The sequence below is a fragment of the Sprattus sprattus genome (assembly GCF_963457725.1).
Source record: "Sprattus sprattus genome assembly, chromosome: 7".
NCBI lineage: Eukaryota > Metazoa > Chordata > Actinopteri > Clupeiformes > Clupeidae > Sprattus > Sprattus sprattus.
In genome coordinates, this window is record NC_137926.1 from 32851768 (window position 1) to 32878401 (window position 26634).

General features: G+C 41.5%; 1 protein-coding gene across 1 annotated transcript; it reads left to right on the forward strand.

The window, feature by feature from the left end:
- Positions 1 to 282: 282 nt before the first annotated feature.
- chchd3b (coiled-coil-helix-coiled-coil-helix domain containing 3b) lies at positions 283 to 24174 on the forward strand. The gene is made up of 9 exons (XM_080842442.1): positions 283 to 487; positions 1472 to 3728; positions 4365 to 4458; positions 4644 to 4824; positions 5462 to 5476; positions 6161 to 6244; positions 6622 to 6692; positions 6913 to 7048; positions 23645 to 24174. Exons 1-9 carry the CDS (start codon positions 413 to 415, stop codon positions 23669 to 23671), a joined length of 2940 nt encoding a protein of 979 aa, XP_080698568.1. The 5' UTR covers positions 283 to 412; the 3' UTR covers positions 23672 to 24174.
- The last annotated feature ends 2460 nt before the right edge of the window (positions 24175 to 26634 follow it).

Here is a 26634-nt window from a genome sequence, read left to right on the forward strand (position 1 = left end):
TTGGGGGTGGTCATTACCAGCTTGTGATGGCCCAAGGTATAAGATAATAGGAAATAATAGTGAAAAAAAATTAGCAAAAAACATCCTGAGGACTGGACCTGGCTCTCGGCCTATAAGTGGTTAATGTCCATGGTTCAGCACATACTCTCATCTGAACTGAATGCATTGGGTACATACGTACACCAGCTTGTTACCCCGGACCAATGAAAAGCAATGTTGCACAAGGTCTTCCAAGTCATCCAATGGAAACGACCATTCTACATAGTAGCCTACTCCGAAGTGGGAAGAGCAGGGAATAGCTTAATGTATGTGGCTCCCCTGTGCTGAGAAAGAAATATACGGTTCAGAACACAACGTTTGTCTTTATAAAAACCTATAACGTATTTTAACACAGAAAAGTGTTTTTATAGTTATGGGGAGTAATAACAGTCATGTCGCTTTTGAGTCAGACGGTCACGAAGGCGTTACGTTTGTGAAGGGCATTCGGGTGAGTGCACGAATAGGAGGAGGTAGAAAGTTTAACAAACATTGCTCTTAGTAATAGCCTAATATACTGTCTCGGGTCATATTCACTACTAGACCCTTTGCCTACACGTGTCGCCAAATTTGAATGTTTTCTCAGGAGGTTACGTTTAGCTCCACGTGTAGGTTAGGTTTTTTTTGTGTTCTTGATTACAAAGCTGTTATTCATATGGCAACGATCTTTTAAATTAAGCCGTCCTTAAATGTGATCATGTTGGTTATCCCATTTCTCACAATGAAACAGTGAGTCCCTTGACAGCTTGACAGATCTGTGATCTATTCTTAATGTATATTTGACGGTTGACACTGAAATTAGGCAACTTTAATGCGTATTAAATAAGAGACAATTCATTTGAAAACAGATATCCAAGCCCGTATTCCTTAATGTTTGTCTCTTGAAATATTTTCAAGAACAATTCAAGTGCTTCTAGTACAGCAACATGCAAGGGAGAGGGATATGTTTCCAAAACAGAAATGATGGCAACCTCTGAAATAGCCTATACAGTTAAAGGCCCGAGGCATGTCTTTTGTGTTTTCATTAAATGGAACCTCTTGGAGGTTCATACAGCTATTTGGATTACCAAAACGGCATGTTTCTAAACACAAGCAACTCCTTATTCCTCTATGGAAATATCCCTGTACAAGTTCACATGCTTGAGTTCAAAGTGTTTTACTTGAGTGTTTTCTATATTTGGGATGTATAGCCAAGTTTATTTTGATATTCTGTTGGTTCACAAGCTTGATAGTTCTTACAATTTAATTACATTTTATTATTATTTTTGGCAATTTCTGCAAAAAAGACCCAGTTTTGATATTAGATGGCACGTATATTTAAAATGTTTGTTATAGCACTGGTCATTGAGTCCTTTGTATGGTTATGCCTATGAACGTAAAAAGGAAATTCTGGTTTACCTGACAGGCTCTGTCTTTCTTCACTGTTTGATGATAGCTTTCTGATAGAGTCATTGGCCGTATGAAGGAGTCACCCAGTAGGGCCCGCCCAGGCCCAGGCCAAAATGCTGCCTCCTCTTCACCCCATGCTGTGCCTGCGCCTCCCCAACCCAGACCCATATCCACTGCTGAACAATTGGTCCCAGTTTTGCCTCAGCCTCCTCATTTTGTGAGCACTCTAATGCCCCCTCCACCTATGGAGCCAGTGCCAATAATTGAACCACTGCCAAACCCTTCCTCTCAACATTCCTCTGAGGAAGTTCAAACACAGCCCCCCAAAGCACTTTATAAGGAGCTGTCAACTCCTCCTGCACCTCCTGTAGAAGGCCAAGTTACACCTACATCATCTCCTCCTGCAGAAGGCCAAGTAACACCTACATCATCAGTAATTGAAGCTGTAGCCCTACCTCCTTCACTTCCAGAATCGGTTCTCAGTTCTTCACCCACACCTTTAACTGAACCCATACTCCCACCTGCTCAAGCAACACCTACAGCTGAACCTGTTTCCTTGTCACCACCTCCACCTGTTGCAACACCCACCCTTCCTCCCTCAGTTGAATCCATACCCCCACCTGCTCAAGAAACATCTACATTTGTTCCTTCTGAACCTGTGGCCTTATCATCACCTCCACCTTTTGCAACACCTGCAGTTGTTCCTTTTGAACCCGTTTCCTTATCACCACCCACCCCTCCTCCCTCAGGTGAACCCATACCCCCACCTGCTCAAGAAACAGTTGTTCCTGTTGAACCTGTTTCCTTATCAGCACCTCTACCTATTGCAACACCCACCCCTCTTCTCTCAGCTGAGCCCATACCCCCTCCTGTTGAAGCAACACCTACAGTTGTTCCTGTTGAACCTGTGGCCTTGTCACCACCTCCACCTGTTGAAGCAACATCTGCAGTTGTTCCTGCTGAACCTGTGGCCTTGTCACCACCTCCACCTGTTGCAACACCCGCCCCTCCTCCCTCAGTTGAGTGTGTGGCTGAATCTACAGCGACAGCTGAGCCTGAAGTCAACAAACAGCCTTTTGTTGAACCTGCCATTATATCTGTAGCTGTAGAGCCTGTAGCTGTACCTACCCCTCCTTCTGTTGAACCTTTCAATGTGTCCTCTCCTCCCACTGAAATTGTGACCCTGCCTACACCCACACACGAAGAACTTGTAGTCATGCTACAGTCTCCACCTGATGAACCTTTAGCTGTACCAACACCTCTCTCTATTGAACCTGTAGTCATGCTACAGTCTCCACCTGATGAACCTTTAGCTGTACCAACACCTCTCTCTATTGAACCTGTAGTCATGCTACAGTCTCCACCTGATGAACCTTTAGCTGTACCAACACCTCTCTCTATTGAACCTGTAGTCATGCTACAGTCTCCACCTGATGAACCTTTAGCTGTACCAACACCTCTCTCTATTGAACCTGTAGTCATGCTACAGTCTCCACCTGATGAACCTTTAGCTGTACCAACACCTCTCTCTATTGAACCTGTAGTCATGCTACAGTCTTCACCTGATGAACCTTTAGCTGTGCCTTCACCTCTCTCTATTGAACCTGTAGTCATGCTACAGTCTTCACCTGATGAACTTTTAGCTGTACCCACACAGCCAGCGCTGCCCCTGGATACACCAGTACACCCTGTGGAACTGGTAGCCATACCAACACTTCCTGTTGAAGCTATGGCTGCACCTGCACATTCTGAAGAATCTGCTATACCTTTATCTCACCCAGTTGAACCTACAGTCACACCCACATGTCATTTTGAACCTGTAGCTGTGTCCTCATCCATGGACACGACAGGCATATCTACACCTTCAGAGGCCATGTCTTTAGCAGTGCCTCCTGCAGATGCTATTTCTGTTTCTATCCTTCCTGGTGAAACTAAACATGTACCAAACTTTTCTCATGATGATGTTGAAATGACACCTTCACTTACACATACTGAAGCAGTATGCAGATCCAGCCCAGTAGCCCTACCCGCACCAGTACCAGCTGTAGAAGAAATTGAAGTCATTGCCATGCCCTCTTCAGTGTTCCCCTCAGTCCCACTGCTTGCCCTGGAAGGACATGCCGGTATTCCTCCAAACGCTTCAGCTGCAACTCCCCCTGTCAGTGAGTTATTAGCCCTGAACTCAGGATTAGATAGCCTGCCCTCCCCGTCTGAGAAGCCTGTGGACACTCATCCTATCCCCTCCCTTCGTGATACCATGAGCCTTCCTCCCCCACCACCACCTCCTCCTCAGGCTCCTGTAGGTGAGTCTGGCTGAGCATCTGAGTAACATCCGAGGACTTAAAAACATAATAATTGGAATGTTCACTTAAAAGCTGCTGATTTCATTGATTTCATTCCAGATAACTTGGTTAAGTTGTCAACAAGAGTCAAGTCACCCTGTAGCTACCAATCGACCATTAGTTGGTTGTATTACCTTTTATGAATAATCTTAGACAATAGTCATAGTAATACAGTGTAGCTTCCAAGAGTGAAAATGTGCCCATGTTGAGCCAAAGTCTTGTGACCGGTTGTTTGCTTCATTCCAAGCAATAAAACCCAGTTGCCTGGCACTGCAGTCCACATGCTTGAGATGGAAAATGTACACTGTGAACTCTGCACTGTGGCACTAAAACATGATTATTCAGTGTTAAATGATGGAGGAAGTAATTTGATCTAAGTTCTCATAAATCAGTCAGTATAGTAGAGCAAGTAGAGTAATTAAATAGTAAAAATTAAATGGTAAAAAAAATTAAAATGTAATGCACACCAAATTGGCATTACTGGAAGTCAAAAGAAATAAATGAAAGCAAGTTGCAACTAATTACAAGTAAGTCAAAATATATATATTTTTATATTGTATTGTATTGAGGAAAATGTATGTTCTTTTTCATATGAAGTCAATGAAGATGAACTGAGAGCACAAATCAAAGGTGAACTACAGAGACTACTGGAGCAGGAGATGAGCCAAGCACAATTAAGGATTCAAAAACAGTGAGGAAAATATATTTTTTTAAAGGGTTAGCACTGAAAGTTTATGTTAATCTCAGTAAGTAGAACTCTTAATGCATAATATTTGGATAATGGCTATCTGAAGGGGTTCTAACTAGATTGCGTTGGCCAGTTTCTGCGAACCCTTTTTTGTGTGTAGCTGTTAATACTTGTCTCTTTGTGGACAGACTGGAAGAAGAGCAGCTCAGAGCGCGGGCTGTAGCTCAGGCAGCAGCACAGGTCCAGACCCAGGAACAGGTGAAGAAGGTTCTGGATGAAGAGAAAGCTGCCCACCAAAGGACTTTAACAGAACTCATCATGAGGGAGCGCATGAACACAGAGGATGAGCGCCTCATTGCCCAGTATTACGTAAGACATCATCTTGCTACTCTAACCACTTTACAAGTATATTTCTTTTTAATTTACACTTGTTTGCCCTTTTTTCAAAAGTATTGAAATTATACTAAGAGAAAGGTCTCAAACGATCAGAATTTTGTAGTCAGTAACTTAAATGCGTTAACAGGTTTGCATTCTTGAGCTGCTGCCTTAGGTGTTTTCGGAAGACTCAAAACCGTACTGTTGCATATAGGTTTCTGTAAAAGTCTCTGCTCATCCAGGTCTCATAAAATCGTATTTACAGATACAATTATAATGATATCAGTATTGAATACAGTTTAGTTTTGTGGCAATGTCACTAGACGCTTCTGTTAATGGTGTTTCCAAGGTGTGGCAATACACTCAAATAGATAAGTGCATGCCTTCGCAAGATGTGAAGTGTATGTGTGGGGGAGAATGCAGAGGAGTACACAATCAACTCAGCCAGTTTTAAACCATTTCGCTTTTTTATTTATTTTAATTCATTTTATTTATTTCAATATGGCTTTTAATGACTAAGACTTTTAGGAAACAAATAGTTCAATTCTGTATTGATAAATTTGATAACTTTAATGCCCCATCTTGGCTCCTTATTTCACAACTTCTTTCCCCCCCTCTCTTTGTGCTTCAGTGGTTGGAGCGGAAGGTAAGACAGAAAAGAAAAGATTTTTCAGCATGTTCTTTTGTCATCAGCCTGACATTTTTTGTGAATTGTTGTGGTGCCACGCATTGTGTAGTTCTGACCAAAAGTGTGTAACAGTGTGACACTGACCAAAGCATGAATTATGATATATTTTGGACACCAAACATGGAATTGTGGTGAGCTGTTTGATTGACAGATTACACATGTAAAATAGTGCCGTAATCTTAATCTCTATGCAACCAATTCATATGGAACATATTCCTGCAATATTAACCTATTTCTGGGTGTGTAATTCTCTCTAAATGTTCCAGAAAAAAAACATTAAATTGACTTTAGAATTTGGGGTTAACAAGCCTTTATTGATGAAGACTTTCCTGCTGTGGAACAAGTATAACTTCCACAGGCTAATCTAAATTTGATGCCAGTTCTCTTCCCTCCTCCCAGTAACTTCAGATGTTATTTTTATAATATATGGCATGCTAGCTAGTATACGATAATGATGGAATCATGTGTTTTATAAAGTTGAAGACCTTTGAAAAAAGGTGCATTTAGAGCATCCAGAAGTACCATGCATTACAGCATTTACGTATTGTATATTCACTCAAAACAACTCAATGCATTGACCAGCTAACTCCTACAAATTTTTACTGTTGTATAATAATTCTCTGTCTTGGTCATCTTCCTCAGGCTCAGAAGCTGGAGGAGAGAGGTGAAGACCTACAGAAACAAGATGCCCTCTACAGGGAGCAGATAGCCAAACTGGAACAGAAGGCAAGGCTATCTGCTTCATTTTCTCCTCATGAAGCTATGAAGAGTTTATTTTCCATAATGCCAGTATTAACACATATTTTGTAATGCAAGTATTGGTACGGTGAGAAAGTTATTACATTTTGGTTGGTTTCTGAATTTTGAAATCTCGCTAGGATTAATTTGCATTTCATAAAAGCATTCCATTGCCACAGTGACATTGTTTGTGACTGTAATGACCTCAATACGAGCACATGTATTTATAGAGCTGCCTTAACAACTAATGAGCAGGTTCTGGCTGTTTGTTTCTGGATGCCTGTAAACAAAGGCTAAAGAAAACTGTCCATTTCACAGAAAACAAGGGATCTGATGTGGGAACTTGTGCTACCTTTCATTTTCAGAGTGCACAATTTTACAAGGTTACTAGTGAGAACTTCAGCAAGGGGAAGGAGGATGCACACAATCGCTTCAAGTGAGTTTGGGTTTGCTCTTGAGACTGGGGGGGATATATTGTTATCGGTACACTACACATACAAGCATTACATGTGGAAAACTCTAATTGAGTTAAAAAAAAAAAACACTTGTATCCCACCTCTTCAGTATTTTATGAGTAACACAAATGTAACTATTGTCAGCAACTGTCATAAAAGTCTGTTTTTACACTTCTGGTATTTTCTATCTTTCTCTTGCAGGCGCTATCACATCAAACCTGCTTGTTCTGAGCTGCAACAACAGATTCTGAAGTGTTACAAGGACAACCAAGGCCAGACTTTAGCCTGTTCCAATATTGCCTCCCTTTACATTCAGTGTGTGGACAAAGCCAAACAAGTAAGAATCACAAGGCATGCTGTGCATGTGGTTGGCATTATTGAGTGAGAATTCTACATAAATAATTCCTGTGCACACATATCATATCAGGCAACCCAGTATGCACCCAGAGTCAAATAGAGCATAGAGTTTCTCCTCTAGAAAATCTGTACAAAGTCTTCTATTTTTTGTAATGTGAAAGTCCACATACTGTGTATGCCTGAGCAGAGCATATATAGATTGTGTATACCTAAGATATATATATATATAGATATAGATATATATATATAGATATACAGTACTGTGCAAAAGTTTTAGGCAGGTGTGAAAAAATGCTGTAAACTAAGAATGCTTTCAAAAATGGAAGTGTTAACAGTGTATTTTCATCAATTCTTCATCAATAAACAAAATGCATTGAAGAAATAGAAGAGAAATCTAAATTAAATCAATATTTGGTGTGACCACCCTTTGCCTTCAAAATAGCATAAATACTTCCAGATATACTTGCACACAGTTTTTGAAGGAACTTGGCTGGTAGGTTGTTCCAAACATCTTGGAGAACTAACCACAGATCTTCTGTGGATGTAGACTTCCTGAAATCCTCCTGTCTCTTCATGTAATCCCAGACAGACTCGATGATGTTGAGATCAGGGCTCTGTGGGGGCCATACCATCACTTCCAGGATTTTTTGTTCTTCTTTACACTGAAGATAGTTCTTAATGACATTGGCTGTATGTTTGGGGTTGTTGTCCTGCTGCAGAATACATTTGGTGCCAATCATACACTCCCTAATGGTATTGCATGATGGATAAGTATCTGCCTGTATTTCTCAGCATTGAGGACAACATTGTTCCTGACAATCTCCAACTCCACTTGCATAAATGCAGCCCCAAACTTGCAAGGAACCTCCACCATGCTTCACTGTTGCCTGCAGACACTCATTATTGTACTGCTCTCCAGCCCTTCGCCGACAAACTGCCTTCTTCTACAGCAAAATATTTCTAATTTGGACTCATCAGTCCAGAGCACCTGCTGCCATGTTTCTGCACCCCAGTTTCTATGTATTTGTGCTTAGTTGAGTCACTTGGCCTTGTTTCCATGACGGGGTAGGGCTTTTTGGCTGCAACTCTTCCATGAAGACCACTTCTGGCCAGACTTCTCCGGACAGTAGATGGGTGTACCTGGGTACCACTGTTTTCTGCCAGTTCTGAGCTGATGGCACTGCTGGACATTCGGGGTGTAAAAAATAACCGATACGTATCGATATCCGTTTTTAGCGTGTAAGATACGACTACATCGATGCGTGAAGTCCCGTATCGGTTTTAAAATGTCATTAACCGGTCTTTGCCCGATTTAAAAGTTATGAATCGGTTCACAAGCGTGTCCCTCCGTTTTTTTAAAAACACAAAACACTGGCTGGCCTGTTGCATTTGATCTCAGTCAGAAAAATGACAGCCTGTCATTGGCCAAAGCCCGCATAGCATAAACCAATCAGGCTGTATTCTCAGTATTTACGCAAGGACCTGGAGTGAATGACAGATTCTCAACAATGCTATGCTAGCTTCGCAATTAATTTTCAATGGCCGATGCTATGCTAGCTACTTCAGCAAAGGAAGATACTTCGTTGTTGATTTCGTATTTCTACAGACATCCTCGGATTAAAAAAAATATAAAATAATAAATAGGAGAATATTTGTATCATTAACAATTATGTTCAACATTTATAGTCATGATTCCGAGACCGAGCCATCATGATGTCCTAACATAACTATATATGCCAGTGCAGACATCCCAAGTCTCCCACATATTGATAACGACTCCCTGATGCCCGCAAATTACTTAAAATCTCTCGGAATCAAGAGCAATTGAACAAGACCACGCACACGAGACAGACGTGCTCCAAACCGCGTTAGAATTTGTGTAGCGCGCACACGACAGAGAGGGAGAGGGACCTAGAGACTGTGCGTGTGTGTGTGTGTGTGTGAGGCAGTGTGCGTGTGTGCCTCATGAGCATCCTGATTAGCCTGTTTCGGTAAGTCAACCAATCAATTTTCAGTGTGGACGGGCTTTTATCTCTTCTGCCAAACCAAATAGACGTGGCCTACTGGTTAGGGTTTCAGGCCGGAAACCGTAGGGTGGCCGGTTCGATCCCCGACCAGTAGGAAAAATGTGGGCGGTGGAAGTGGTAGACCACTGCTCTCCCATGCCCACATCCACGACTGAAGTGCCCTTGAGCAAGGCACCTAACCCCGATCACTGCTCCCCGGGCGCCGCCAATGGCAGCCCACTGCTCCGGGTTAGTGTTACTTCACTTCACTGTGTATGTGTGTGTCACTTCCCTGGATGGGTTAAATGCAGAGGTTAATTTCAGAGTGTGTGTGTCTACACCACCTCTGCCATAGAGAGGACTTTCACTTTCACTTTTTTCATTAATCAGTTCGGTGTATCTAGGAACAGGGGCACCATGGCACAGGGACAGTGCCCCCCAAAAAGAAAATATTAGACATTTTACAACAGACTATACAAAGGTGTACCCCTGTCTTATAAAAGTAAATCACAGTGACCGTCTTGCACACTGTACTGTCTGTTACAGTGATTTCAGCATTGCCCATGGTGGGTTAAATTACTCTAATAGACATGTTGAGGTGAGTTCAACAAGTTTCATTTCATGTGCATATTATTCATGCCAGCTAGTTGCCAGGGCTACATGAAAACAACAAGCTCCTTAGACTTGTTTAAAGTTGCAATGGAATACAAATAAAAGCAGTTAACATAAATAGGATAGTATTAGCAGCATATAATAAATAGTAAAAGTAATCTACATATTTAAACATAATTAACAAAGAATTGCATAGGACTATAGCCTATAGAATGATATTATGCTTTTATAACTTTTAGGGACCACAACAGAAATACGTAGGCCTAGGGGGGGAATACCTCCCTGAAATGATTTTTTGCAGGTTGGGATGTCTGACTTAGTGTTTTCAATAATTGAACAGCATCGAATCGCACCGCATCGTATCGTATCGTACTGAATCGTTTTTTATCAACATGCATATTTTCTCGTATCGTATCGTGCCCATGTATCGAGATACGAATTGAATCGTTTTTGTCATGAGAGATTTACACCCCTACTGGACATCTTACAATTTCGAAGGGAAATAAGCTTGGTGTGTTTTTAATCAGCTGCATTAAGTTTCCTTGGCCGACCACTGTGTCTACGATCCTCAACATTGCCCGTTTCTTTGTGTTTCTTCAAAAGGAGCTTGAACAGCACATCTGGAAACCCCTGTCTGCTTTGAAATCTGTGTCTGGTAGAAACCTTGCTGATGCAGTATTACTACATTGGGTCTTGTTGCCGTGCTCAGTCTTGCCTTGTGTGACCTGTGACAAGAAACTGTCTTCCACAACCTCAGTGCCCTCCACAATTATTGGCACCCTTAGTGAATACAGGTAAAACAGGCTATGAAAAAATGTGTCTTTTCTGTTTATCCTCTTGGTCTTTCACTCAAAATATTCACAAAATTCTTACCTTTTCATTTAAGTAAAATTAAGGAAAGAATTTACTTTTTTTGACATTATATAAAATATTTGTCTCCAAAATATATGTGCCACAAATATTGGCACCCCTATAAAATCTTATAATTAAAATCGAACTGAAGTATATTATCAGTCATGTTTTACATTTTTAAGTTCACCTTGTAAGACGCTAATTTTATATACCTAACCAAAGAGGGAAAGGCCGTCTGAAATGCGTGTATTAGTCTGGAAGGCTTTGAGTGGACGGTGCTGTCTGTGTTTTGCTGGAAAAGTAATATTCATTAAACCACACATTTAATGCTCGTATTTAATCTGACTCCATTATCTCTGAGATCTGACTCTACTTTTTTGGGAACCCAGTCTAAGTTCCTCACCTCAACTGTATATTTATATTAAATCGTGAGCTGGTCTTCAAACCTATGCACCCATCTTCTCTTACTTTCTAATAACCGTGTTCCACACAGTAATAGCGTCATTAAAGGACTTGCCTCGGCCGGCCGATTCCCTTTTGGACAAGTCTACCGTCATAATATGCATCTAGTCTGGGCTAACCACAGAGGTCTCATAATGCTGCTAAAGGTATATTTTCAGCTTGCTGGCGTCACGTGATTCAGTGACAGAACGCCAGACTGCTGCCCGTTCCTAGTTTAAAACACGCACCCGCCGTACAGAGGCTGATCACCTACCTATCTCTAGAATTACCAAGTTTATTTTAACAAGAAGCAAGTTACCATTAATAGTTATAAAACAATCCTAAGTGAATAAACCAGTCTAACGAACAAGGAACATATCTAAATTGAAGGATATAAGTCTATAATACTACATGAAACATAAAAAAACTTTCAGAACCATGAACATACCTGGCTGCTGCGAAATGACTACTCACACGTGTGTGTGAGGGTGATCTGAAGACAGAATGCTCCAAGTTCTTTGTCTGTCTTAGCCTTAAGTACCCATTTTCGTCCTGCTTCTGCCTAATGAATACCCCCCTAAACAGGAAGTTTCTCAAGATGAGTCACACATGACAACCAAATGGAAAGAGTTCTCCCCCCCAGTGGGGGTGAAGCCCCTCTACCCAGAGACACTTCTGACCACTCACAGAGGCCAAAATGATCAGGGGCCGTATTCACAAAGAATCTTAGGGCTAAAAGTAGCTCATAAGTGGCGAATTTAGGAGAAACTCCTAAAAATAATGGGCGTGTCAGTCTTAAATTTAGGACTCCTATTTTTTTTTACTAAGAGCAATTCACAAAATATTTTATCCCTAAAAGTAGCACCTAAGTCTAGGACAGCTTAAAACTCCTCATGAGGACTCCTAAGTCACTAAGACCTATTCACAAAAAGTCTTAAAATGGCTGAAGCCAGACGTAACGTGTTGGAGACAATGAACGACTCTGAATTGTTGAGAAGATATCGTTTAAACCGTGAAGGCATCAACATTTTACTAGCTTCTTACTCACGTCTCCAACTATCCGAAACAACCCAATCAGTCCGGAAGTTAAATGTTTGATAACATTACGATTTTTGGCTACGGGGAAAATGCAACTTTGCAACGCAGACGACTTCAGAATATCGCAATCATCAGTAAGCCGATTCATTCATCAAACTATCACCGCACTCTGTAGACCACACATTGTACAACAGTTTATCCGGTTCCCTTTGGACAATCGCCTACTTCAAAGGATCAAGGTCAATTTCATGGCGTTTGCAGGAATGCCCGGTGTCGTGGGTGCCATCAATGGAACACACATTAAAATAATTGCTCCATCCGCAAAAAGGTACATTCAATTAATACACAGATAGTGTTTGATCCAAATTTCACAATCATGGATATTGTTGCGAAGTGGCCTGGATCTACTCACGATTCGCGCATTTTAATGGAGAGCGCGGTCTGCGCCAGCTTTTTGAGCGGCACCATGTACCTGCTTGATGCCACTTGTTGGGTGACAGTGGCCATCCATGCAAGACATGGCTTTTGACACCCTTCCTCAATCCACAACCGGGAGCACAGTTGAACTACAACATGTATACGCATGAGGTATACATGTTGTAGTTCAACAAGTATACGCATGAGGCCTATTTTGGTGACACAATACCTGTAGCCGCGACGGCTCTTTTAAAGTCCACTCCGCAATCTCCATCCTACATTGTGACTGGAGCGCATACCACCGCTTCTCGCAGTCATCGACAGAGCGACACACGGCAGGGAATGAAGCATTTATGTTAAGACATATGTCCTCCCATGCCTCACGCATAGTTTGCAGGGTGCTTTAATTATTACTTCTTTGATTTCATGCAATTTCCGTGTTTTTTTCGGCAATTTCTCTTTCTCTTAACGTGCAAAGCGTCATTCTCGTTGGATGCACAAACTTGTCATCATGCGTGTGCATTCTGCTAAGTGCACTGTCCATAACTATTTAATATGACTTCATTTGAAGCCTAGGTTATTCTCTTATTTTCTGTTTATTTAGTGGGATCGTTAGGGGGATGTTAGGACTGAGTTTTTAATGAGAGAGCCTGTCAACAACCAATCACCGTCCTCACCCCTTCTAAACTCGTGCATGAGAAGCGACGTCATCCATAGCAACAGAGTTTTTATCTTAAGCTTAGGAGTTGGTATTATCCTTAGTATGAGTAGGTCTCAGAGCCGTTGTGAATCACTTTTAAGAAATTACTCCTACGTAAAAGGTTTTAGCGCGAGTTAGGAGCACTCCTAGTGGTAAGATAAAAGGCTTTGTGAATACGGCCCCAGGTCTCTGATATCTATGTTTTACTTAATATATAGAGATGTAGAACTGAGACCATTTTCCCACTCAAATTGAGACCATTACAATGAGTCCAAACATCATGCAGAAATCACTTTCTAATATCACATTTAGTTTGACACTCTCATTCTCCTTCTCCTGTTCCTATTCTCCACCGAGACACACAGGAACAGAGGTCTGAGATAAGGATATCTGCAGGGGGCTGGGAAGATCAACATAACAACAGCACAACAATGCTTCTCGGGAATATTCGTTGGGGGCACCATAAAACAACACCAAGGCCTCACCAAATGAATTAATTAACAGAGGAAGAATGCCATCTGTGATTTTCCACTTCTAAGAGCCATCTCTTCCTTACAACCTGTTTGATTAGGAACTCTTAAGTGGTCAACCATGACTTTCTGTCTCACTCGGGTATAAATATGAGGTGACGCAGACAAAAAAAACCTTAGTCATTAAACAAGATGGGAAAGACCAAACAACTCAGTGTCGAAGCGCAACAAATAGTTGTTGAGCTGCAGAAATACAGAAAAGGATATAAGAAAATATCTTCACAGTTAAAAATACCCATTTACACAATCAGGGCAATAGTTAAGAAGTTCAGAGCGACTGGAGATGTAAGGAATCAGCCTGGTAGAGGACCTATCTGTAAATTGACCCGACGCACCGTGAGGAGGATGGTTTGACTGGCAAAAGAATCTCCGAGGATCACAGCTGGAGAATTGCAGAGGTAAATTAAGTCCTGGGGTCAGAAAGTCTCCAGAACTACCATTAGACGCCACCCACATCACCACAAGTTGTTTTGGAGGGTTGCCAGAAAAAAGCCTCTGCTGTCGCTCAACAACAAACTAAAGCGCCTACAGTTTGCCAAAATTAAGTCAGACTTTCAATGGACCGAGTTATATGGTCAGATGTGACCAAAATAAAGCTTTTTTGGCAACAAACATCAAAGGTTGGTTTGGCGTAGACAGAAAGGTAGCCGTACAGAAAAGCACCCCATACCCAATGTGAAGTATGGTGGCGGATCTTTGATGTTGTGTGGCTGTTTTTGTTCCAAAGGCCCTGGACATCTTGGAAGGATACATGTTATCATGGACTCCATCAAATACCGGCAGATATTAAATTAAAACCTAACAGCTCCCTCTAGGAAGCTTCAAATGGGCCGTGGTTGGACCTTCCAGCAGGACAATGATCTGAAGCACACCTCAAAATCAACACAAAAATTGTTCACCGACCGCAGAATAAAGGTTTTTCCATGGCCATCACAGTCCCCTGACCTAAACCCAATAGAAAATCTGTGGGATGAGTTGAGCCAAGTCTACAAACGTTGACCTCAGATTCTGAAGGATCTGAAGAGATACTGCATGTAGGAATGGTCTCAGATCCCGTGCCATGTGTTCACTAACCTCATCACGCATTATAGGAGAAGACGCACTGTCCCATGCTTAGGCCACTTAGCGCCTGGCCGCCTGCATGCGCGTGATTGATATAGCAAAATTAAGGAGAGTGACACATGCACGCGCATTTGGCCCCCCACCACTGAAATCATTCCGGCGCCGCTGATGAGGAGTCACAGGCCAAATTCCATTAGTCATTCATCACTATGGGAAAAACCCAAATAACACAGTGACGATTTGCAACGAAAATTTGTTGAGCTGCACAAATCAAGAAATGGACAAAAAAAATCTCTAAACAGTTGAAAATACCCATTTCCACTATCATGGAAATAATAAACAAGTTTAAAGCGACAAGAGATGTTAAGAATCAGCCTGGAAGAGGACGTGTCTGTACATTGACCCCATGCACCGTGAGGGGGATGGTTCTACTGGCAAAATAATCTCCAAGGATCACAGCTGGAGAATTGTAGAGGTTAGTTGAGTCTTGGGGTCAGAAAGTCTCCAAAACTACCATCAGTGCCACCTACATCACCACAAGTTGTTTTGGAGGGTTGCCAGAAAAAAGGCTCTGCGGTCAATCAACAACAAACTAAAGCGCCTACAGTTTGCCAAATGTAAGTCAGACTTTCAATGGGGCCGAGTTATATGGTCATATGAGACCAAAATAAAGCTTTTTGGCAACAAACATCAAAGGTGGGTTAGGCGTAGACAGAAAGATAGCCATATAGAAAAGCACCCCATACCCAATGTGAAGTATGGTGGTGGATCTTTGATGTTGTGGGGCTGTTTTTCTTCCAAAGGCCCTGGACAGCTTGTTAGGATACATGGTATCATGGACTCCATCAAATACCAGCAGATATTAAATGAAAACCTAACAGCCCCCTCCAGTAAGCCTTAAAACGGGCCGTGGTTGGACCTTCCAGCAGGACAATGATCCTAGGCACACCTCTTAATCAACACAAAAATGGTTCACCAACAACAGATAAAAGGTTTGCTATAGCCATCACAGTCCCTTGACCTAAACCCAATAGAAAATCTGTGGGATGAGCTGTAGCCAAGTCTACAAACGTTGACCTCAGATTCTGAAGGATCTGAAGAGATACTGCATGTAGGAATGGTCTCAGATCCCGTGCCATGTGTTCACTAACCTCATCACGCATTATAGGAGAAGACTCAGAGCTATTATCTTGGCAAATGGAGGCTGCACAAAACATTACATTAAGGGGTGCCAATAATTGTGGCACACTTGTGTAAGAAATTAAGGAAGTTTCTTTGTTTCTGATGCAGCAATCTTTATTCCAATAATGTGCAGTGACGAAGCAGCCTTACTCCGGATTCAGCGGTGTAGGACTGAATAACAAGCATCCACAATTCTAGGCATATATACTGTTTTAAGACCACTCCTAGGCTTCTAATGTAAATGAGCTAGGCTTGTAATACAAACAGGTCTGGCAACCTTTTGTGTTGTATATGATAATCTGGTTTCTCTGTCTGAGATGGTTCTCAATGGCTTCCCCCATTCCCATACTATGATTAATTGCAGTCACTCACACCTCAGTTTGCTTCCTGACCCCAGGTGTCTGAGGAAATCCAGTGTGGGGCCTTTTCCTTTGTGACCATGATAAGATAACCATTTTGGGTATTCCGCTGGCCAACTTCTGGTGGTCACAGCAGCTGCTTGATCATGAATCTTACAGTCCACACCTTGATGCTATGAAGCCATACATAGCATCACATCAACTTTCTTTCTCAGAGTCACATCTTTCACAAAGTTGCCCAGTGGCGGTGATGCCCTGCTTTAGGTTGCCCCCTCTGTGGCCATTAGGGAGTCTTACCCGTCATTGGACTCATCACCCTCTTACACTGGTCATCTCCCAGGCCCAATAGGTAACTTATCAGGGGGTCATTCTGTAATTTGACGCTATAAGATAAATATCTCTTGTTTCAGGTTTGGAGAAGCATTTGAGAACCACCACAGCCAAGGAGACAGTCTAAGATAATTGAGCAAAACACAAAGGCATTTGACATCCTAAACACAAGTAAATATAAATGTAAATGGTCCCAATTGTTAATAAACATCATAGCATACATCTTCTTTTCATCTTTCCATGTTTGTTTGTGTGTGTGTCTGTGTTGAGTGTTGTGTGTTCTTGTTTTGTTTGTTTGATCCTAAACACAAGTAAATATAAATGTAAATGGTCCCAATTGTTATCAAACATCATAGCATACATCTTCTTTTCATCTTTCCGTGTTTGTTTGTATGTGTGTGTGTCTGTGTTGAGTGTTGTGTGTGTTCGTGTTTTGTTTGTTCGTTCGGGTCAGGATATGCACACCAGTTGTGGATATGCATATTTGTCCTGGAGAAATCACTTTCTCAAATTTCAGAGAAGACGCTCTCTGATTCTCTCATTGTCTTTCTTGTCCATGCACTCTATTGAGTGTGCCTTTCACCTTTCAGCAGATGAAGCTCTGAAAAGTGTCGAGATCTTTGATTGTTCATTGGGTTGCTTTCTTTATTGTCTTCATCAGTTGTGGTCCATTTCGTTCCATCAGTCAATATCTTAAGGTGAATCTCTGGGCTTGTGGATCTCAGATCCATGTATGGTCTCAGGTCCTTTGGATTCCTGGTCTGTAGAAATTTGTTGGGTGGTGGCCGTCTGGATTTTTCTTGTTGGTCCCAGTTCTGCTTTGTGGTGGCCCTTTTCCACACCTCAAGCCTCTTGACCCTTGGCGCTCTGGTCACCCAAGTGGACTCCGGCCCCACAGGTTCCATTTCCACAAGTGGTATCCCTTTACATTTGATTGGTCATCTGGTGTCTGAAATTTTATATAAAAGAAAAGAAATAACGTTGCCCCCCCCCTTTCCCCACAAGAATGTCCACACATACAACAGGTATCACCAACTCAAACATAATCAAAACACCGCATTACAACACAAACTTAATCAAAACACAACATTATAACAGGATTACAAATATAAACTCCCCCCTTTTTGATACAGCACACATTTTCAAAGTGTGCTACTATCAGCATCATTTGGAATCCCAATGTTTTGGCTGCTTGTGTCTGAGTTACAGCCATTCTCTTCAAGCAGTGATTTGTCTGGCCAGGTGTTAATAGGTTCCTCTTGTGGTCTATTGTCTTGATGCAATGTCAGTTGACTCTGTAGACTATGTACTTTGTGAATCAGTTCTTGATAGTTGTCCCTTCTTGTCTGTGAAGAGTTACACCTTCTGGCTATGTGTCCACTCTTTCTACAAGAAAAACAAACAACATTCTGTTTTTCTGATCTGTGCTGATTTCTGCAGTTCCTTGCTATGTGTCCCTCTTTTCCACATGAATGACAGTCAATGCCTTGATGTCTTCCCACTCTGTCTTGGCAATGTCTTGCAATGTGACCCTGTTCTCCACATGCATAACAAACATAGTGTTCATACCTTCCCCCACTACCAGGGCAGTGTCTTGCAATGTGCCCATCTTCTCCACATGAATAGCATATAGCACCCACTGGATTGCTTCTCCTGAAGCCATTACCTCTGTGTTTCTGGCCCTCTTTGTCTCCTGTTCTGCTGGGCAAGCTTACATCCTACAGCTGTAGCGGGGTGTGATTTCTTAGAAGTGGCTTGATTGTTGTAAAATTGTGTCATTTTAGCAATAATTTCGTCATAGCCTGAGAGATAAGTCACAAACATTTCTATGGCAGAGCGAGTCTGGGGATCACTCTTGTTGATCAAAGCAAATTTATAGCCAATATCCTCAGTCATGATGTCAGGGTTACCACTGTACGTTGTGAAAGCTTCCAGTAACCTATGTGCAAAAGTTGCGGGATGTTCTCCTTTTCTCATTGATACCTCTGCTAACTTTTCTGGATTGACAGATGCAATCCCCAAAACCTCCAGTAGTGCTTTTTTTCGGTCCTGATTATTTCCAATCCTATTCTTCACTTTATCTGTCAAGGCTCTTGATAATGTAGATGGAAGGCACAGGCTCAACACAACACAAGCATCAAAATCTGTCAATCTGTATATGTCCACGCAGTTCTCCAGACTGGATAGAAATTCTACAGGATCCTGTGTCCCAGGTTCAAATATTCCCACACTCTGTACCACTACTGCTAACTCTGAGGGGCTAAGCCATTTTATGGTGTGTGACATAACCTCCTCTCCACTTGCTCCATTCTGCACAATGGTGGAGTTAATTGGTGCCATTGGGTACTTTACCATGACACCTGAATATTGGCACTGACTATCCTGTGAATCTGACTGTTTCTTCCAACACTCCTCATTGCCGGCATTGCTGTTCACAATATCAGATGTGCTAATGGAGAACTGGCTAACCCTATGTACCACCAAATCTAGCTCACCTGACAACACTTCCACTGTTGATTTCCACAAATTGTTTTTAGCCATGAGAGTTTCCATTTCTTTCTTAAACTGCACATTTTCCATTTTCAAAAGTGTTTCAGTAATCTGAAGATTATCTATGTGTGTCAGCCCGTCATTAAGACGTGATAAGAGTGAATTATTCTCTTCTTTCAGTAGGTCTCTTTCTGCTTCTACCTCGTCTAATCTTTTCTTGGTCACTTTGTATGTGGCAAGGAGTCCTTGAAGGGCATTTGCAACTTTCCCTTTTTTGTGTTTTGGTATCTTGGAATAATTTTCGAACCGAGACCCTGCCCACTCGTAGGGCTTATCCTCTGCGTTCTCTATTCCGTCAAATATTCCATGCGAACCGTGTTTTGTGATGTATTGAACAATAATATCTTCCATTCTAAAGTTAAAACAAAACAAAAACAAAAACCTACCAACAACAATCTCTTTGTCAGTCAATCTTGGTATGATGCCTCGTATGTCACCTATTGGCTAGTGTAGGTGAAACCGTGGTTGTTACATTAGTTTAATTAAATCAGTCTCATAAAATGTAATAATCATTAAATTTAGTATTTAATATTTTATAATTAAATTACTAAAATAATGGAAAGCTCTAGTTGTACCACTATGCTACAGTCTAAGTATGGTACCACAATACTATCGTACTACAATATCATTACAAAGTCTATAACACTTCATGGAACAACCAGAGAAGTGAAGGCAATTGAAGTTCTTGATTGGCGGAAACAGGGGCGGAGATCCCATTTCATTGTAGGGGGGGACAATACATGGTAACATTTCAGAGAGTAATTCCGGGGGGGGGACATGAAAAAAAATGCTTTCACGAGAGCTAGCATAAACTGCTAAATACCGAATTATTGTATCACATTTACAAACAGAAATTCGAAGTGATTTTTGAATGACCTAAACGGCATTAAATGAACTAACGCGAAATATCTACTCACAGACAAATAATGTCCAAAGTTCAAGAGAACTTGATGCTCAAAGTAAGTTCTCAAAAGGCTCAAGGACGTTTCGACTGGGAATTGAACTAGCAACCTTCTCAGTAACTCACGACCCCTCTATCCACTGTACCACTCTCACCCGATGCTGAAAATACCAGTATTATTTATTGACCCCACGAAAAAATGACATTAATTTACTTTCAGTTAATTTAACTAATCTGGAGAGGCACTGACATCTAGACCTACGTTTATTAACAAGCATTAACCTGCCCCTGACAGGACCGTGTCCTAACTGTCTAGCTAGCTATCGTAAGGGTGTTAATTATAGGCCTAGATACCTGCGTGTGTTATGGCAAACGTTCACGTTGTCATGTCAATCCATTAATAAACGTATTAATACTTGTGATTATCGATTGGAACTTCGTAAATGGCGTTTAGAAAAACTTCTTCTTACATGTTGTTACTTCGTTCGAGAATGAGGTAAATATCTTTACATATCGTGTATCATAGCGGGAGGGGGAGAGAGGAAGAAACAATCTCACAACCTGACCGTGTGGGCAGATTGACTAAAACACGGTGCTCGCCCCGCCCTTTGGAAACAGCATACCCGAACCACTTTGAGGAATAGGGGGATCATGATTTTTCAACACTTAAAAAGCACATTATTTTACGTTTATAATAAGCAGCGCTTGTGTAGTCGTGCGTTTGTTTCATATTACTTTTTTTTTTATTTTGTTGAGGGGGGGACAACTTTATGCGAGGGGGGGACGTGTCCCCCCCGTCCCCCCCGGGATCTACGCCTATGGGCGGAAAATGGCTTTCAGTGGAATATTGGAACAACAAAAGACAAGACAATTGTTTAAATCTAAGTAAACATTATTAAAGGTAACAGATAGTAATTAATGGCTAATACTAATCACATAAACAACTGAGTATAACAATGAAACAAGGCACAAAGTGGAGTTGGGATTTCAGAGGAGGGGCATGAGAGCCTGCTCATCCGTGTGTGTGTGTGTGTGTGTGTGTGTGTGTGTGTGTGCGTGCGTGCGCAGGTATGCGCGGTTACGCGCTAAGTGGAGAGAGGGGGAGTGAGAGAGGAGCTATGTGGTAAAGATGATAAAAGCTGTGAGCGACCGTGAAGTGAAGAGTGCGCTAGCCCTAAATCAAGGAGATAAGGCTGCGGGTCCGAGACCTAAACTCATGTTTCTTAAGGGCACCACCCTAGTAGGGGGAAGGTGTACAGGGTAAAGAATGCCTGAACAAAGGGATTCTTGTCCTAAGGACTAAATCCAAGCTGCCTTAATTCAAAACAAGATATTCAACAACACTTAACTCGCGATGTGGACGTGTTTATGTTCAGAGGATGATTGAGGGATTTAGAGAGAGAGAGAGAGAGAGAAAAGGTGCATGCACGTTTCTAACAAGTTAGCGAAGTAAACACAAACGCAAGATATAGCACGGTTACAAACCATGCACTGTGAATTACAAAGTAAGCATTTAAATCATGAATGAAATAAAACAACAATACTTTCACACATATATTAACACACATATAAGACTAATCTCTGCCCAGATGTCAGCCTTACGTGAAGAACGCTCTTGCTAAGCATTCAAAGGTGTTTTCGCGGAATCCTTGGAACAACGCGTCACGTAGGTTCACTGGATGTCCGTCTGTCCTTTCTGCGCCTCGTCAGGCGAATTCGCGGAGGCCTTGCTGGAGGTCCGATGGTTTAGAAGGATGTAAAGTTCTGTTGACTTGGAGAAACGAATAAGGGAAGCCGGTTGCCTTATCCTACTCAGAAGAACACTGCTGGGCTGCAGTAATATACTACCGGTATAACTTGGTTGCAACTAGACGCGTCAAAGTATTTTCTTAACTTCGGCCAAAAGTTCAATACGACTGTCGTGCGTTGTCCTTTGTTCTGCAGAGAGAGAGGGTATCTCTTAATTGAATGATGTTCACGTGTGTGAAACCACCGCCAGAGAGAAAGATTTGGGGGGTAATCACTGTTTTAAAGGGCAAAATGCGTCACCCTTTTTATGACTTTGATGTGACCAATTGCGAGGTCACTGACTTGATAAGGATTGAAATGTGATAAGGGAATTGTGGGTAATGGAGTCTATGGTGTCTCATTCACTTACACTAGGCTATGACGTAGCCGTCCTAAACAATGAAATAGCGCCTTTCAACAGTCAACCGCACAATTGAAATTCAAATGATTTATCTTTCCCGTTAAGTCGGATCCTATCACAAGCTTATGGATTTGTGCCGTAAAATCTGAATGTATGTCTATGATGCTTCATGTTCAACTACTGGCTATTATCCAGACAATTTATGCCACAATTCGTCGGGCTGACTACTACACTAATTTCTCACACTCACCAATACACCAGTTAATAATTATGCCTCTGTCCGTCGGGCACAACAGTATGTGTTCTTGAAATTGCCTTAGGCAACAGGACTTAGTGCCTAAACCACACTACTTTTCAGCTACTTGTTTCAGTTACTTCAAAAACGTTTTCACAGTCTGGCCTTTGTTTCAATTACTTTAGGTTTTCCTATACAATTCTATTACCACACTACTTCGGGCTGATTCAGTTACTTTAGAATCTTTAGAAAAATTGCACAGAGCTAACCCACAGCCAGACACCTCCTGCTTATTAATGGAATAAAGACATGAAACAGATTATTTCTATTCTTAAACCTCCTTTCTAGGTTGTTTTAAACGTGCAAATTTCCTGAAAAAAAAGTTTTTTTAGTAGAATACTTACCAATCCCCCTCTTCTTTTTTTTTTTGAAATTGCAAGATGGGCTGGCTCGCCAATTGTAAGAAATGAAGGAATTTTCTGTGTTTCTGATGCAGCAATCTTTATTCCAATAATGTGCAGTGATGAAGCAGCCTTACTCCGGATTCAGCGGTGTAGGACTGAATAGCAAGCATCCACAATTCTAGGCATATATAGTGTTTTAAGACCACTCCTAGGCTTCTAATGTAAATGAGCTAGGCTTGTAATGCAAACAGGTCTGTCAACCTTTTGTGTTGTATATGATAATCTGGTTTCTCTGTCTGAGATGGTTCTCAATGGCTTCCCCCATTCCCATACTATGATTAATTGCAGTCACTCACACCTCAGTCTGCTTCCTGACCCCAGGTGTCTGAGGAAATCCAGTGTGGGGCCTTTTCCTTTGTGACCATGATAAGATAACCATTTTGGGTATTCCGCTGGCCAACTTCTGGTGGTCACAGCAGCTGCTTGATCATGAATCTTACACTTGTTTTGGGGAAAAATATTGATTTAATGTCAATGTTTTTTTTTTCTTTTAATAATTTTACTTCAATGAAAAGGTAAGATTTTTGTGTATATTTCGAGTGAAAGACTGAGAGGATAAACAGCAAAGACATATTTTTTTATAGCCTGTTTAGCTCATATTCACTAGGGGTGCCAATATTTGTGGAGGGCACTGTATATGCTCTGCTCAGGTATACACAGAATGTAGACTTTCAAATTTATATATTTGTCCAGCGATTTAATGCTTTTCTGTATGAATATCTGACAAATTACTATTCTTTTCCCGCAGAACACAAAGACAAATATTGGGGGGTAAACAGCATTAAGCTGAGCTGAGGATGCCGGCAGCATCTCCACCCAATCCAACAACATGTTCTCAGGAGGAATCCAACCATAAGGGACCGGTTTTAAAGTTTGCTGAACAGGACAGGTTCTCCTGAACAGGAACTCCAATACAAAGTTTCCAATACTCTTCACAATCCATTGTGGATCTAGTGACAATATCTGTAGATATGTGAATAATCTGTCTGAGACATATGCAAGCCAAGGACTGGAACAATGTGGTTATTATTAGTATTGTACCATCAACCCAGAAGTAACGTACGTACTAACTGCTCATATGGTGAAGGCCTGAATCAACGCGCGCACGCACACACACACACACACACACACACACACACACACACACACACCGTAAACAATGATTATAACCAAACTGCCATCATCAACAAAAGGCTAAAGGTTAGGTGGATGCTTGCTGATTTGAAATCATCTTTAAGTAAAGCCAAATAAAAGGGAACGTTCTTTACCTCAATCTTATTGCTTAACTGTGAATTGATCATTTCTTATCTGCATTTTATGTAGGACATATGTATGTAGTCTCTTACATTCATTGTACAATCATTATTTACTATGATTTTGTGCTTAGGATCTACCTGATTTATTGCACTAAAAACAGTTTGAGATATACAGTATTGTGATGACGAAATAAACTTCTAAAGAAGGGTAGACAGAACTAGAATGCGTTTCGTGAACGAACTGCGAGAGTGTGCTTGCTCTGTTGCGGCCATGACCGAGAAAACAAGTGCCTTGGAATTGGGGCAGGTGTCAGCTCTCCAGCTCTCCCTGCTGAATGAGCATGCACAAATGAGTATGCATGAGTGAGTAAACATGAGTGAGTATGCATGAGTGAGTATGCACGAGTGAGTATGCATGAGTGAGTAAACATGAGTGAGTATGCATGAGTGAGTAAACATGAGTGAGTATGCATGAGTGAGTAAACATGAGTGAGTATGCATGAGTGAGTAAACATGAGTGAGTATGCATGAGTGAGTATGCACGAGTGAGTAAACATGAGTGAGTATGCATGAGTTAGTATGCATGAGTGAGTAAACATGAGTGAGTATGCATGAGTGAGTAGACATGAGTGAGTAAACATGTGTGAGTATGCATGAGTGAGTAAACATGAGTGACTAAACATGAGTGAGTAAACATGAGTGAGTATGCATGAGTGAGTATGCATGAGTGAGTATGCACGAGTGAGTAAACATGAGTGAGTATGCATGAGTGAGTAGAGCCCTGGTATGGAAGGTGTCTCTTAATATTCCTAGTTATACAGTTGAATGGAGAGGGACAGAGAGAGAAGAGGAGCCGTGCGCAGGTGTCAGTGAGAGTTGTCAGTGAAGCACAGGTGCAAGCCAGTTTAATGACCCTATTATGATGTCATAATGGCACAGAGTTCTGCCATGCAAGTCTATGGAGAAAAAAGGTGATGGAAAAAGAGGAATAAAAAAGGAGTGGCAAGGAGTACCGCCACGAAAAGTCATAGCAGGTTGCACCGGATCGGGCCGGACGTTTCGGTGTTTGAACGGCGTCTCTATCTCAATCGGGCGAGGCGTAGTTAGCGGCTAGAAAAACGGGGAGAATAAAGAAAAACGAAGAACAATAGTGTGCTTCCCTTCGGGCAAGCACACCAACTAGTAGTCGGTAAATGTAAAATGGACTTCCATGTATATATTCCTCAAAAGGAATTATTTTACCTTTAAACACTGAATTTTTCATCCTGAAGGGTTGGCAAGGATGTGCAGAGTTGTGATATTTTTTTGTAAATATCATTTAAGTTGACATTTCAGTTTAGCTGGCTGTCAATAAGGTATATGTATGACATAACTCTTTGAACTTTTCCAGTTTCAATTGGTTTGATGTTGTCAGTGATCAATCATCTATCTCTTAAAGCATCAGTCAGGACTTTTAGACGAGGACTAGCAATCTGACTACTGTAAAGCAATGCTAAATCCTTCCAAACACCAACCATAGCACAGTTGGGGCTGGTAAAGCGCTTGCTAACATGCTGACTCATGTCTTTTGGAGATGTGTCAAACTGAGCTTCTCAGCCTACGCCTTGACTGCATGGCTTCCATGAGAGTTCCCTTCTCGTTTTCCCCCACGGCAGGCCACACCCCCGCTCAGAGACGAGTTTCTGGTTTCATGCAAATCCTGTATTTCTTGCTTCTCCCACCAAACTTCCTTCCACGCCAAAACAGAGTCAAAGTTGGCATTGAAAAGTCTCGAGACATCGATAATAAAATAATAATATTACAAATGTATAGTCAAAAAGGATCAAGTGTGTTACATTTGTTTTTTATTGGAACCTTGGCTTATTTCAATGACTTATAGATCACTGGAACTTAAATGATTATTAATACGTATATATTAATAATTATTATTTTATTTTTTTCAGTTTAGTTTCTTATCAATGCCAATGATTTTTTTTTATTCAAAACAAAGTCACTGTTTTAGCTTCATACGGCTGTGAGTATCCCTACCTCCTTTGGCAATACTGATCTTACCGTCGCCGAGTGCATCCAGCAATGTCATCTTGACCGTGAACCCATCATCCATTTGTGCAGACTCCTAGACGAACAACTGTCAAGCCACAGTAATTATCAACACTCTCTGCCAGTCCTCATCAGAACAATTAGCACTCTGTCTGTCTTCGCATCTGGGTCATTTCAAAGAGGGGCTGGTGTGATGCACATATCTCGGTCACCTGTGGCAGGGTGGTTGGGTGCTATTGAGTGCTTAATAAAAGGCTAGGCAACATAAGCTTATGAACATTGGACAAGCATTTGTTGTATCTTTTCCTCAACAGTGCTTACTAAATAATGAATGTCCACACCTCATCTTCAGGTGTTCAACCTTCACAACACATCTTAAGTAGGCATAGCACTGCGGAATCAAATAAGGGTCATTCATATTTTGACCCTGTGAAATGATGTC

What these genes read in the sequence shown, in the direction of transcription:
- chchd3b (XM_080842442.1), top strand. Translation starts at nt 413, where the DNA reads ATGGGGAGTAATAACAGTCATGTCGCTTTTGAGTCAGACGGTCACGAA. An exon ending in CGTTTGTGAAGGGCATTCGG is followed by an intron (nt 488 to 1,471) that starts GTGAGTGCACGA and finishes GTTTGATGATAG; the next exon opens with CTTTCTGATAGAGTCATTGG. An exon ending in CAATTAAGGATTCAAAAACA is followed by an intron (nt 4,459 to 4,643) that starts GTGAGGAAAATA and finishes CTTTGTGGACAG; the next exon opens with ACTGGAAGAAGAGCAGCTCA.